General features: G+C 22.6%; 3 protein-coding genes across 3 annotated transcripts in view; 1 reads left to right on the top strand and 2 right to left on the bottom strand. All coding sequences in view use genetic code 6, as the record gives it.

Moving 5' to 3' along the window:
• The window catches only part of TTHERM_00170600 (hypothetical protein), a gene marked incomplete at both ends in the record, with an annotated part of 620 nt that extends 119 nt beyond the window's left edge, over window positions 1-501 (top strand). Inside the window, 2 exons of the mRNA XM_001008717.3 lie at window positions 1-28; window positions 430-501. The exon at window positions 1-28 is cut by the window's left edge and continues 119 nt beyond it. Coding sequence (XP_001008717.3) covers window positions 1-28; window positions 430-501 — 100 coding nt within the window. The remainder of the gene's footprint in view (window positions 29-429) is intronic.
• Window positions 502-3,567: 3,066 nt separating this feature from the next.
• On the bottom strand, window positions 3,568-7,095 carry TTHERM_00170590 (tetratricopeptide repeat protein; the record flags this gene model as incomplete). Its single annotated transcript, XM_001008716.2, has 1 exon — window positions 3,568-7,095. One exon carries the CDS (start codon window positions 7,093-7,095, stop codon window positions 3,568-3,570), a length of 3,528 nt encoding a protein of 1,175 aa, XP_001008716.2.
• Window positions 7,096-7,586: 491 nt separating this feature from the next.
• TTHERM_00170580 (tetratricopeptide repeat protein) lies at window positions 7,587-11,153 on the bottom strand (the record flags this gene model as incomplete). The annotated part of the gene is made up of 1 exon (XM_001008715.1): window positions 7,587-11,153. One exon carries the CDS (start codon window positions 11,151-11,153, stop codon window positions 7,587-7,589), a length of 3,567 nt encoding a protein of 1,188 aa, XP_001008715.1.
• Window positions 11,154-11,667: the final 514 nt, after the last annotated feature.

The raw sequence follows: 11,667 nt of genomic DNA, 5'->3' as shown, positions 1-11,667 counted from the left end.
TGGTGAAGATTATTAAAGAAAATATAGGGTAATTAAATAAAAAAATGTAAGTATTTTCATTAAGGACTCCACATAAATTTTTATGTAGTAAATAAACAATTAAAATTAAAGGCATTTTATAAATTATTTATGGTTTTAAATAATTTTATAATGGTATTAATCATATTTTATTGATTATGAAATAATTAATAAAAATTTTACGTCAAATTAAGAGTTAAGTATTTTAATAATTTCATTTATGTTATTGCTCTTGCTAGACTAGTTAAACCATCTGAAAATATTAAGTTATTACTAATTAATTAATGAATTTCAAAAATAGCTCAATTAAAAAAAACAAATTTAACTAAGTAAAAAGTAAATAAATAAATAAATTGTAAAAAATAAATTTTTTATTAAATAATATATTTTTTATATTACTTAATAAAAAAGTTAAAGTTTTCTAACATTTAATAATTTCCAAGCGCTTCAGATAATTAAATGGCTCCTAATTAAGTAATTTGATTCCCGCTTATAAAATAAAAAATAAATTTAATGTAAAAGCTAACAAATTTTAAAATAGCATAATTAATAAACTTAATAAACACTTAAAAAAAATATGTTTGTTAACCTTATTTTTAGCGATAAATTATTAAGATTTTTCGGAAGATTTTAACATAAATTTGTTGCACCTTCATCTTTCATGTAGTTATCGCTTTTTTTCAATTTAATTTTATTAATTTAAGACTAAATATAATTTATAATAAATTATAAAGTAACTTTACTAAAAGTTAAGAGACAATCTCTATATATTTTTACAATTTCTGAGACCTGTACTGAAGTCTATAGCACCTTAAGTACCAATTGTATTATAGCTATAATTATATTTAAGAGGTTCAGCATTTTTTAACAAAATTATTAGCATTTAATCAAAGTTTAAATTTTAAAAATTTTATTAAAATAATTAAAAATCAATTTAAAGAATTTATTATTTGTAGAGAAAAAAATAAAAATAATTAAAATTTGAACCTTAAATCCAAATCTAAAGTAGTGAGGTTGTTGTAATCTTAAATCTAAAGTCCTAAATCTGTTAAAAACTAATTACTGATATTGTTATTTTGGCTATTAATATGAGAAATTTAGGTTAATAATTAGAAATTATCAATTTAGAAAAGTTAGAAATCTATTTAATATTTATTTAGAATAAAAATATTATATTAACCTAAAATCAAGCTACAAATTCGTCAGATTTTAGCATTATTTTAAGCTTTTGCAAAATTCAGATATGCACAAATTTCCTAAATAGCTATTTCTTTATTTAAATAGAATTGTGTTCAAAATAAAATTTAACCAAAAATTATATTATTTGTGCCAGTAAAATATTATTTAGGTAGTTATTGCTTTCTAAAATAACAGAGGCATTATAATTAATTACTTTATTTATAATATGATTGTTTTAATTTCTGAGCTATTTTCTAAACTCTTTCCTAAATCAGTTAAGTAGGTACCTTCTAAATAGTTATTGCTTAATATATCAAATAATATTTAAATTACAATGACATTTTTTAATTTATAATTATGATTTATGTATTATAAATCTTAAAATCAAAATTGGAAGCTTTATTTACTTAAAATGAACATTTAAATATTCCAATTTTTTGCAGCTTGATAACTATTTAGCGAAATTTAACAAACTTTGATCGTAGGCCTTGTTATTGCTTTTGATATATTTTGTATTGAATAATAATTAATTATATTTAATATCAATTTATATAAAAAAAAACCTAGAAAAATATAAAAATTATAATTATATTAGCTTTAACTAATTACTTAAACATAAATGTTAATTAAGAGAGCTCTTTGCAACTTTTGAACATTTAGTCAAGGCAATCTTGTGATAGAGTTGTTTTACAATTGCTTTTCAATTTATTTTTCATTAATTAATTTATTTGATAAATTAATAAAACAAAAAAATTAATTTCAAAATATTATTTATAACTTTAGAATAAAATAAAATGTTTTATTTATCACCTTAAATTTAGATAGAAAACAGTAAGATTCTAACAATTTGCTAAATTTACCCCTAAGTTTTTCAGATCATTTTCAGAAAAATCAATTTTTCTTTAAATATATATTAAATATAACTTTATTAATTTTTATTGTTTTAATTTACTCAAAATCAAGCTTTAAATTCTTAAGATTTAAACAGTTTCCTATACTTTATACTAAATAGAGGAATTCTTATTCCAATATTTAAGAAATAGAATCTAACTATAAAGTCAAAGTTATAAGTTTAGAACACTTTTAAATTCCTAGAGCTAATTAAGAGAAAAGTTTTTCTTGAGTTAACATATTCCTTTTATAGAAATATAAAAATTATCTACAAAGTAATTTTATAAAAATTTATTTCATATTTTTATATGTTGCTTACATGGAGTAATTTTACTTTAAGTTAAGATCAAAACTGGTCAGATTTTGCAATTTACTTAAAAGATTATTCAAATCTCTAACAATGGTTTTGCCAATTGAATTGGAGCTAAAAAAAATAATTTTTTTTATAAATTAAGAATAAAAAGTTAAGCTTTGTTAAATAAAAATTAAAATAATCTTTTAAAATGAATAAAGTTTTAATTTAATTGATGGTTAATTTAAATAAACAATATGGAAAATTTGGAAGGAATAAAGGAAGATATTTTATCATAAAAGAGAGTTAATTAAATTAATAATATAAAATTTTTAATTTAATTTTTACCTTAAATCCAGAATTAAAGTTTAGAGATTTTAACAGAGAGATAATTTCTGGCATATTTAAGTAACTTCATCAGAACCTATTTATTTTCGACTTTTTATTTTATAAAAATATTTAGATGGATGATTAGATTATCATAAAAAATTTAGATTCTTTTACCTAAATAAAATTTCAATGTGTTAGCTTTCCTATAAGTTAGAATCTTCAAACTTTTGATAAAAAAATATCAATATTAATCATAAGTAATAAATATTTATTAAAACATTTTCTAAGTTTCTAAATGCTTTTATGTTCTCTATTGAGATGTTTTTTTCCATCATAATAAACATATAAATTTAATTAATTTTTTTGTTTAGTATTTAGAATTACAGAATAGATATTTCAAAGTTACATCACCTATTACTATTAAAAGCAGAATAAATTATATTCATTTATTTATTAATAGCACTTTACAATATTAAATGATATTCATCATTGTTATTTATAATTGATGATTTAAATAATATTTAGAATTAAATATAATCAAATTGGAGATTATCTATCAAAAAAATAAAAATTTACTTTCTGATAATTTTTTATTTATTAAATGAAAAATAGTTTATGAGTTATCTAAATATTTATTTAAATATTTTGTGGAAAAATATATATGCTTTAAATATAAAGAATGCTTCCAAATTTTGTTTATATTTTGAGTAGAATTTTTGTAAAAAAAGATAATTAAGACTGATAAATTTTTAATAAGTGGGTTAAAGCAACAATAAAATGTAAAATTTACAAGCTAAAAAATTTTTTAAAAGATATTTTATTTTTTTAATAATTATTTATTTTAGAAATAAAGCCATTCATTTTTATTTCTTCTTCTAATTTTATAGATTCAATCTAATAAGAACAAGTGAAATCTTATCTAATAAATAGACATTGTTGCTATTATATTATCCAGAATTCTTAAGGCCAGAATAGCAGCTTTAAATTTTTAAAGCCTATATTTGTTATGGGCTGAACTAGTCATATTCAAACACTTGCTCATATAATCTCATCGCCTCTTTAAGGTACTAATTACCTTAAGTTATATCTTTGTCTGCATAATGGTAGGAACTTAAATTCAGGAGAATTAGTGCTTTCTCTGGTTTAACCGATTGAGGTAAATACCCTTTGTGGTAAAATTTAATTAATTAGTCTAACATTTTAAGAGAAGTATTTGAGTAGTAAATAGCTTATTTAAAATTTCTAAGGTAAAAATAGCTTCTAGCAATATCTAAAAGAAACATTACTATAGCTGGGTGTTCTTTGTATTCTTTTTGTAAAATTTTCAAGGCCTTTTAACTAAGTACTAGTGATTTTTAATATTTACCTAAATAAGAGTAGCATAATCCTAGATTATTTAGAGACAGAGAGAGGTTATTTTAGTTAGATTATATGCTTTCTTTCATTTTTATGGACATTCTAAAATACTTTATTGCCAATTTTATTTTTCCTTAAAACATTAAGTTGGAGCCTACAGCATGCAGAGAGTTAGCTTTTTCAATGTGATTACCTCTATAGATAGATTACCTTTTATATAATGAAAAGTAGTCTAGAGCTAAAGATTACTAGAGATTTCCTAATGTCCTCTTGCATGTAGCTAGGTATTGCATAGATTCTGCTACATCAGGATGATTAAGATCTCCATAAAGCCTTTTTTTCATTTCTAATGACAGTAAATGATATTCATGACCTTTTTATAAATTTGCTAGCAACATAAAGTAAGAACCTAATTGCATTAAAGACTAGGCAATATCGGTATGATCTCCCTTAAACAATCTCTATCTCATTTCAAGAGACTTTATTAGGTACTTCTCAGCTTCTTTCACTTTAGTTATTCTGTAAAGGCATACTCCGATTTAACAAAGGGAAGTTGCAACTTCGCTATGGTCATTAAAAAATACCTGTAATCTCATTTCTAGACATTATAAATACCTCTCTAGAGCCTATTCATACTTTCCTAATTAAAACAAGCAAGATGCTGTATGAAAAACTGATTAAGCTGTCTCAGGGTGTGTTTCTCTTTCTAATAATTTCTTTTAAATTTCTAATGATTCATTAAGGTAATTTTAAGCTTTCACTTAATCTCCTATTTAGTTATAATACTACCCCAAACTAGAAAGAGATAAGTATATATCTTCTCTTTCTTTATTTGGAAAAGATGTTCTTATTTCATAAGATTAGCTATAATATTACAAGCATTTATCAAATTTTCCTAGCTTAAAGTAGCAATCTCCTATTTTATTTACAGTATTAGCTATATTCACTTGATCATTGTCCAATTCAGGCAATATTTTCTCAGACATTTCATAGGATATTTAGAAATAATTCACAGCTTGACTGTAGTGGCCTTCTGAGAGCAAACAGATTCCTATGTCATAGAGTGATTTACAAATACTCTGAAAGCAACTATAGTATTGATATATTGCATCATAGCTTTAACCCTTTTCTATAGATTTGAAAATCTAACAAATAAAAATAGAATGAAGGAAAACAAAAAATTTAGTAAACTAAGATTTAAGCTCTAATTAACTGGTCAAGTCAAATTCTTGAATAATGAAATCTATGATTTAGAGTAAATCTGAATTCATCAAATTAGATTAAGTATATTTCTTTTCAAGGTATATTTATAGAGCAAGCAAAAGCTAGACTAATTTGGATTCTTAGAGATCAAAAATATTTTTAGTAGTTTCAAATCTTCGTTACTTAACAATCTATTTAATATTTTTAGCATAGCTCTCAATTGCGCTATCACTATATTATTTAATTATATCATAAAATTTTTTAAGTAAAACTAAACTATCGCTTCGTTTATTTTAGTCTTCTTATAACATTTCAGAATTAATAATATTCTATAATTTTTCTATGCATTCTTTTTAATTATTATTTATAACTTCATTTGAGGTGTATTTGAAGTATTTTGTTAATAAATCAAATGTTTTACCCAGGTTAAAGATGTCTGTACTATGATCAACATCTTATCCTTGTATTTATTCTGGTGCAGCATAATATTATGTATGCCCACGACTTTTTTTGGATTAATTAGTAGAGAGGATAGAAACACCAAAATCTGTTAAGATACATCTTTTTTCTGAGTTAATTAAAATATTTGCAGGTTTTATATCAGAGTGGGTAATCCTGCATATTTTTAGTTCAATAATCATATCTAGTAAATCTAGTATTTTTGAGCATAAATCATCAAATTCTATGCCATTATTTCTAATAATTTCTTTTTGTAAATCAGTTTCGCAAAGATCAAGTATTTACACAAGGATATTTAAATCCCCAATTTCAAATACTTTTTAAAAAACGCAATTTATAATTTATATGGAATTTTTTACAAAATTGAATACTTCAAATTCATTAAAATTTTCATCTGAGTTACTTTCTTTATCTATATCTTATATCCTAATCGCGAATTCTTCATAATTATTAGAGTACCCTTTCTTATAAACACCTCTAAAAACTATTGATTGACCTCCATTTCCCAATTGCTATAAAAGAATGCAATTTATTTCTTTTAAATTTTCAAGCAATTAATCAGCTATTTATAAATTACAGTTACCACATTTAATTTTTAATTTATCTTAAAAGAATTTATCAATTTGATTATTTATATTATCATTTAGTTATTCTTGGTTATTAAACTAGATTTAATCATCAGAAATACTGTTTTATTTGAATTTATTTGAAGGGTTGTTTATTTTACATTTTGAAGAATAATTTTTTTCTAGCTATTAATTAGGTTATTTCAAGTTTTTCCTTTCTATAGTGTTGAAACAATCGATAATATCATTTAGATTTTCTAAGATAATAGAAAGATTCTAATTTTACTCTTTAGAAGAACTCTAAATTTGTGGTGCAAGATACTAATTCAACAATTCTTGCTAGTAAGAGTCTTATACTTAATTAAAGTGTATATTTTGGTCATATTCAGAATCTTGTGTTGAATCTGATACTTTTCTTATTTGGTATTGATCTAAGATTTAATCAGAAAAATATAAACTTTTATTGAGAGTCAATTAAGAATTCTGATCTTCTAATTTTGTAATTATCTCTTCTAAAGATTTTAATTCATCTTCTTTGCTGTATTTAATTAAAAACTCATCAATTTTTATATCATCTTTCTATGAAAATTTTTAATCATAAAACTCTTTCTAATTTAAATAATTGTAAGTTGATTTATTTATAAATGATTATTATTATTAATCATTTTCCTTTAGCTTCTGGAAGTATTTTATTAAGAGTTTGCACAAATTTAAGTAATGTTCATAATCAACTTATTCTTGACATTTTCCAACTAAGTTGAATGTTACTTAGAAAAGATCTCTTACTTCAACTTTCTTCATATTATTACTGAGTTAATTTACTTATTTTTCTTTTTCTTTTTTAAAATGAATAAAATAATTGAAAAAATATTCATAGTTACCTCAAATATGGTTTTTAATTATTCTCCTCAAATTAATTATTTACTTTTTTTATTAATTATTAATATTTACTTTGAAATTTTACTTTTTAAATATTTTTTTTACAATAACTTCTATTATACAATAATTCATTGAATAAAAGTTATTTTTAATTAACCACCCATCAACTCTATTTTAATAAATGATAGGGGTAAGATATTTATTTTTTAACTCTCAAATTAATTTTGAGATATTTAAAATTCATAAATTTTATATAAATGGTTTTAAAAATTAAAATAATGTGTTTTTACAAGTTAGTGATTAGCTTAAAGTAAGAATAAAATGTAAAATTTATAAGTTAATAAAACGTTAAAAACATATTTTAATTTTAAAACAATTATTATTTTAAAGAAATAAATCATTCATTCATTCATTCATTTTTATTTCTGCTTCAAATTTGATATATTCAATCTAATAAGAATAAGTGAGATCTTATCTAATAAATAGACATTATTGCTATTATATTATCCAGAATTCTTAAGATCAGAATAGCATTTTTAAAGTTTTAAAGCCTATATTTGTTATGGGTTGAGTTAATCAGACTCAAACACTTGCTCATAAAATTTCATCGCTTCTTTAAGATAAAAGTTACCTTGAGCTATATCTTTGTCTGCATAATGATAAGAGCTTAAATTCAAGAGAATTAATGCTCTCTCAGGTTTTACCCATTATGGTAAAAAGCCTTTGTAGTGAAATTTAATTAATTAATCTAACATTATAAGAGAATTATTTGAGTAATTAATAGCTTATTTAAAATTTCCAAGGTAAAAATAGCTTCTAGCAACATCCAAAAGGAATAATACTATAGTTGGATGTGCTTTGAATTATTTTTATTAAATTTCCAATGCCTTTTAACTATGTTCTAGTGCTAATTAATATTTACCTTAATAAGAGTAGCATAATCCTAGGTTATTTATAGAGAGAGAGAGATTATTTTAGTTAGATTATATACTTTCTTTCATTTTTATTGACATTTTAAAGTAATTTATTGCCATTTTTATTTTTCCTTAAAACATTAAACCTGATCCAACAGCATGTAGAGAGTTAGCCTTATCAATGTGATTACCTCTATATATAGATTACCTTTTATATAAAGATAAGTAATCAAGAGCTAAAGATTATTAGAGATTTCCTAATGCTCTATTACATGTAGCTAGGTACTGCATAGATTCTGCTACATCAGGATGATTAAGATCTCCATAAAGCCTTTTTTTCATTTCTAATGAAAGCGTGTGATATTCATAACCTTTTTATAAATTTGCTAAAAACATAAAGTAAGAACCTAATTGCATTAAAGACTATGCAGTATCAGTATGGTCTCCTTTAAATAATCTCTATCTCATTTCAAGTGATTCAATTAGGTACTTCTTAGCTTCTTCCGTTTTAGTTAATCTAAAAAGGCATACTCCGATTTAGCAAAGAGAAGTTGCAACTTCGCTATGGTCATTAAAAAATACCTATAATCTCATTTCTAGACATTATAAATACCTCTCTAGAGCCTATTCATACTTTCCTAATTAAAACAAGCAAGATGCTGTATGAAAAACTGACTAAGCTGTCTCAGGGTGTGTTTCTCTTTCTAACAATTTCTTTTAAATTTCTAATGATTCATTAAGGTAATTTTAAGCTTTCTACTAATCTCCTATTTAATTATAATATTATCCTAAACTTGAAAGAGATAAATATATATCTTCGCTTTCTTTATTTGAAAAAGATGTTCTTATTTCGTGCGATTAGTTATAATATTATAAGCATTTATCAAATTGTCCTAGCTTAAAGTAACAATCTCCTATTTTATTTACAGTATTAGCTATATTCACTTGATCTCTATTCGATTCAGGTAATATTTTGCCATATATTTCGTAGGATATTTAGAAATAATTCACAGCTTGACTGTAGTGGCCTTCTGAGAGCAAACAGATTCCTATGTCATAGAGTGATTTACAAATACTCTGAAAGCAACTAAAGTATTGATATATTGCATCATAGCTTTAACCCTTTTCTATAGATTTGAAAATCTAACAAATAAAAATAGAATGAAGGAAAACAAAAAATTTAGTAAACTAAGATTTAAGCTCTAATTAACTGGTCAAGTCAAATTCTTGAATAATGAAATCTATGGTTTAGAGTAAATCTGAATTCATCAAATTAAATTAAGAATATTTCTTTTCAAGGTTTATTTGGAGAGCAAGCAAAAGCTGCACTAATTTGGATTCTTAGAGTTCAAAAATATTTTTAGTAGTTTCAAATCTTCTTTACTTAACAATCTATTTAATGTTTTTAGCATAGCTCTCAATTGCGCTATCACTATATTATTTAATTATATCATAAAATTTTTTAAGTAAAACTAAACTTTCGCTTCGTTTATTTTAGTCTTTTTCTAACATTTCAGAATTAATAATATTCTATAATTTTTTTATGCATTCTTTTTAATTATTATGAATAATCTCATCAGAGGAATATTTGATCTTATTTATTAACACTTCAAATGTTTTACCCAGGTTAAAGATGTCTGTACTATGATCAATATATTATTTTTGTTCTTATTCTGGTGCAGCATAATATAATGTATGCCCACGACTCTTTTAGGATTAATTAGTAGAGAGAATAGATATTCCAAAATCTGTTATGATACATTTTTTTTCTGAGTTAATTAAAATGTTTGCTGGTTTTATATCAGAGTGGGTAATTCTGTATATTTTTAGTTCAATTATCACATCTAGCAATTCTAGTATTTTTGAGCATAAATCATCAAATTCTATGCCATTAACAATTTCTTTTTGTAAATCAGTTTCGCAAAGATCAAGTATTTATACAAGGATATTTAAATCCCCAATTTAAAATACTTTTTGAAAAACACAATTTATAATTTTTGTGGAATTTTTTACAAAATTGAACACTTCAATTTCATTAAAATCTTAATCTGAATTATTTTCTTTATCTATATCTTGTATCCTAATTGCATATTCTTCATAATTATTAGAGTTCTCTTTCTTATAAATACCTCTAAAAACTATTGATTCGCCTCCATTTCCTAATTTCTATTGAAGTGTGCAATTTATTTCTTTTAAGTTTTCAATCAATTAATCAGCTATTTAAAGGCTAGAATAAAAACAATAACTACAATTAACATAATCACCACAATTACCATTATTAACACATTCATAAAATTATTTTAATTTATCTTAAAAGAATTAATCAATTATATTACTTATGTTATCCTAAGGTTATTCTTGATTATTAAACTATCTTTAATCATCAGAAAGGCAGTTTTATTTTAATTTATTTGAGTGGCTGTTAATTGAATTTTTTGAAGAATTTTTTTCTAACTATTTATTGCCTTATTTCAAATTTTTCCTTTCTATAGTATTGAAACAATCGATAATATCGTTTATACTTTCTAAGATAATACTATGATTCTAATTAGACTCTTTAGAAGAACTCTAACTTTGTGGTGCAAGATATCCATCCAACAAGTCTTGCTAGTAAGCGTCTTACTCTTAATTAAAGCGTATATTTTGGTCTTATTCAGAATCTTGTGTTGAATCTGATGCTTTTCTTATTTGGTATTGATCTAAGATTTAATCAGAAAAAGAATAACTTTTATTGAGATTCAATTAATAGTTCTAATCTTCTAATTTTGTAATTGTCTCTTCTAAAGTTTTTAAATCATCTTCTTTGCTGTATTTAATTAAAAATTGATGAATTGTTTTATCATCCTTCTATGAAAATTCTTAATCATAAAACTATTTCTGATTTAAATAATTGAAAGTTGATTTATTTAGGAATTATTATTATTAGTCATTTTCTTTCAGTTTCTCAAATTATTTTATTAAGAGTTTGCACTAATTTAAGTAACATTCGTAATTAACTTATTCTTGACATTAACCAACTAAGTTAAAAGTTGATTAGAAAAGATCCTTCACTTCAACTTTCTTCATATTATTAAGGACTGAGCTGAGTAATATAATTTATTTACTTATTTTTCTTTTTCTATATTTAAAATGATAAAATAATTGAAAAAATGTTCAAAGTTACCTAAAATATGGTTTTTAATGATTCTTCTCTAATTATTTAGTATTTTTTATTTATTTATTTATTAATACTATTATTAATATATACTTTGTATTTTTACTATTTAAATATTTTTTTTACTATTACTTCTATTCAAAAGTGATTTATAAGAATTCATAAGAACATTCGGTGGGAGTTTGTTTTTTCTACAAAAATTGTTAATGAGATAATAAAAAAAAGGTTTGTTTGAAAAGTAACAGAATTTTACTTAAAAATTTAAAAGCAAAATATTGATTGAATTTATTTAATTCATTTAATAAGTTTATCAAAATATGCAGGTAAGATATAAATATTCTATTATTGATTGACATGAATTACAGGAAGTATTTACATATAGGAGTTCTATGAAAAGTACAATTTTTACACAAACTAACTTGTTTT

Source organism: Tetrahymena thermophila, assembly GCF_000189635.1.
Source record: "Tetrahymena thermophila SB210 genomic scaffold scf_8254798, whole genome shotgun sequence".
Lineage (NCBI taxonomy): Eukaryota > Ciliophora > Oligohymenophorea > Hymenostomatida > Tetrahymenidae > Tetrahymena > Tetrahymena thermophila.
This window is presented reverse-complemented; position numbering and strand designations above follow the sequence as displayed.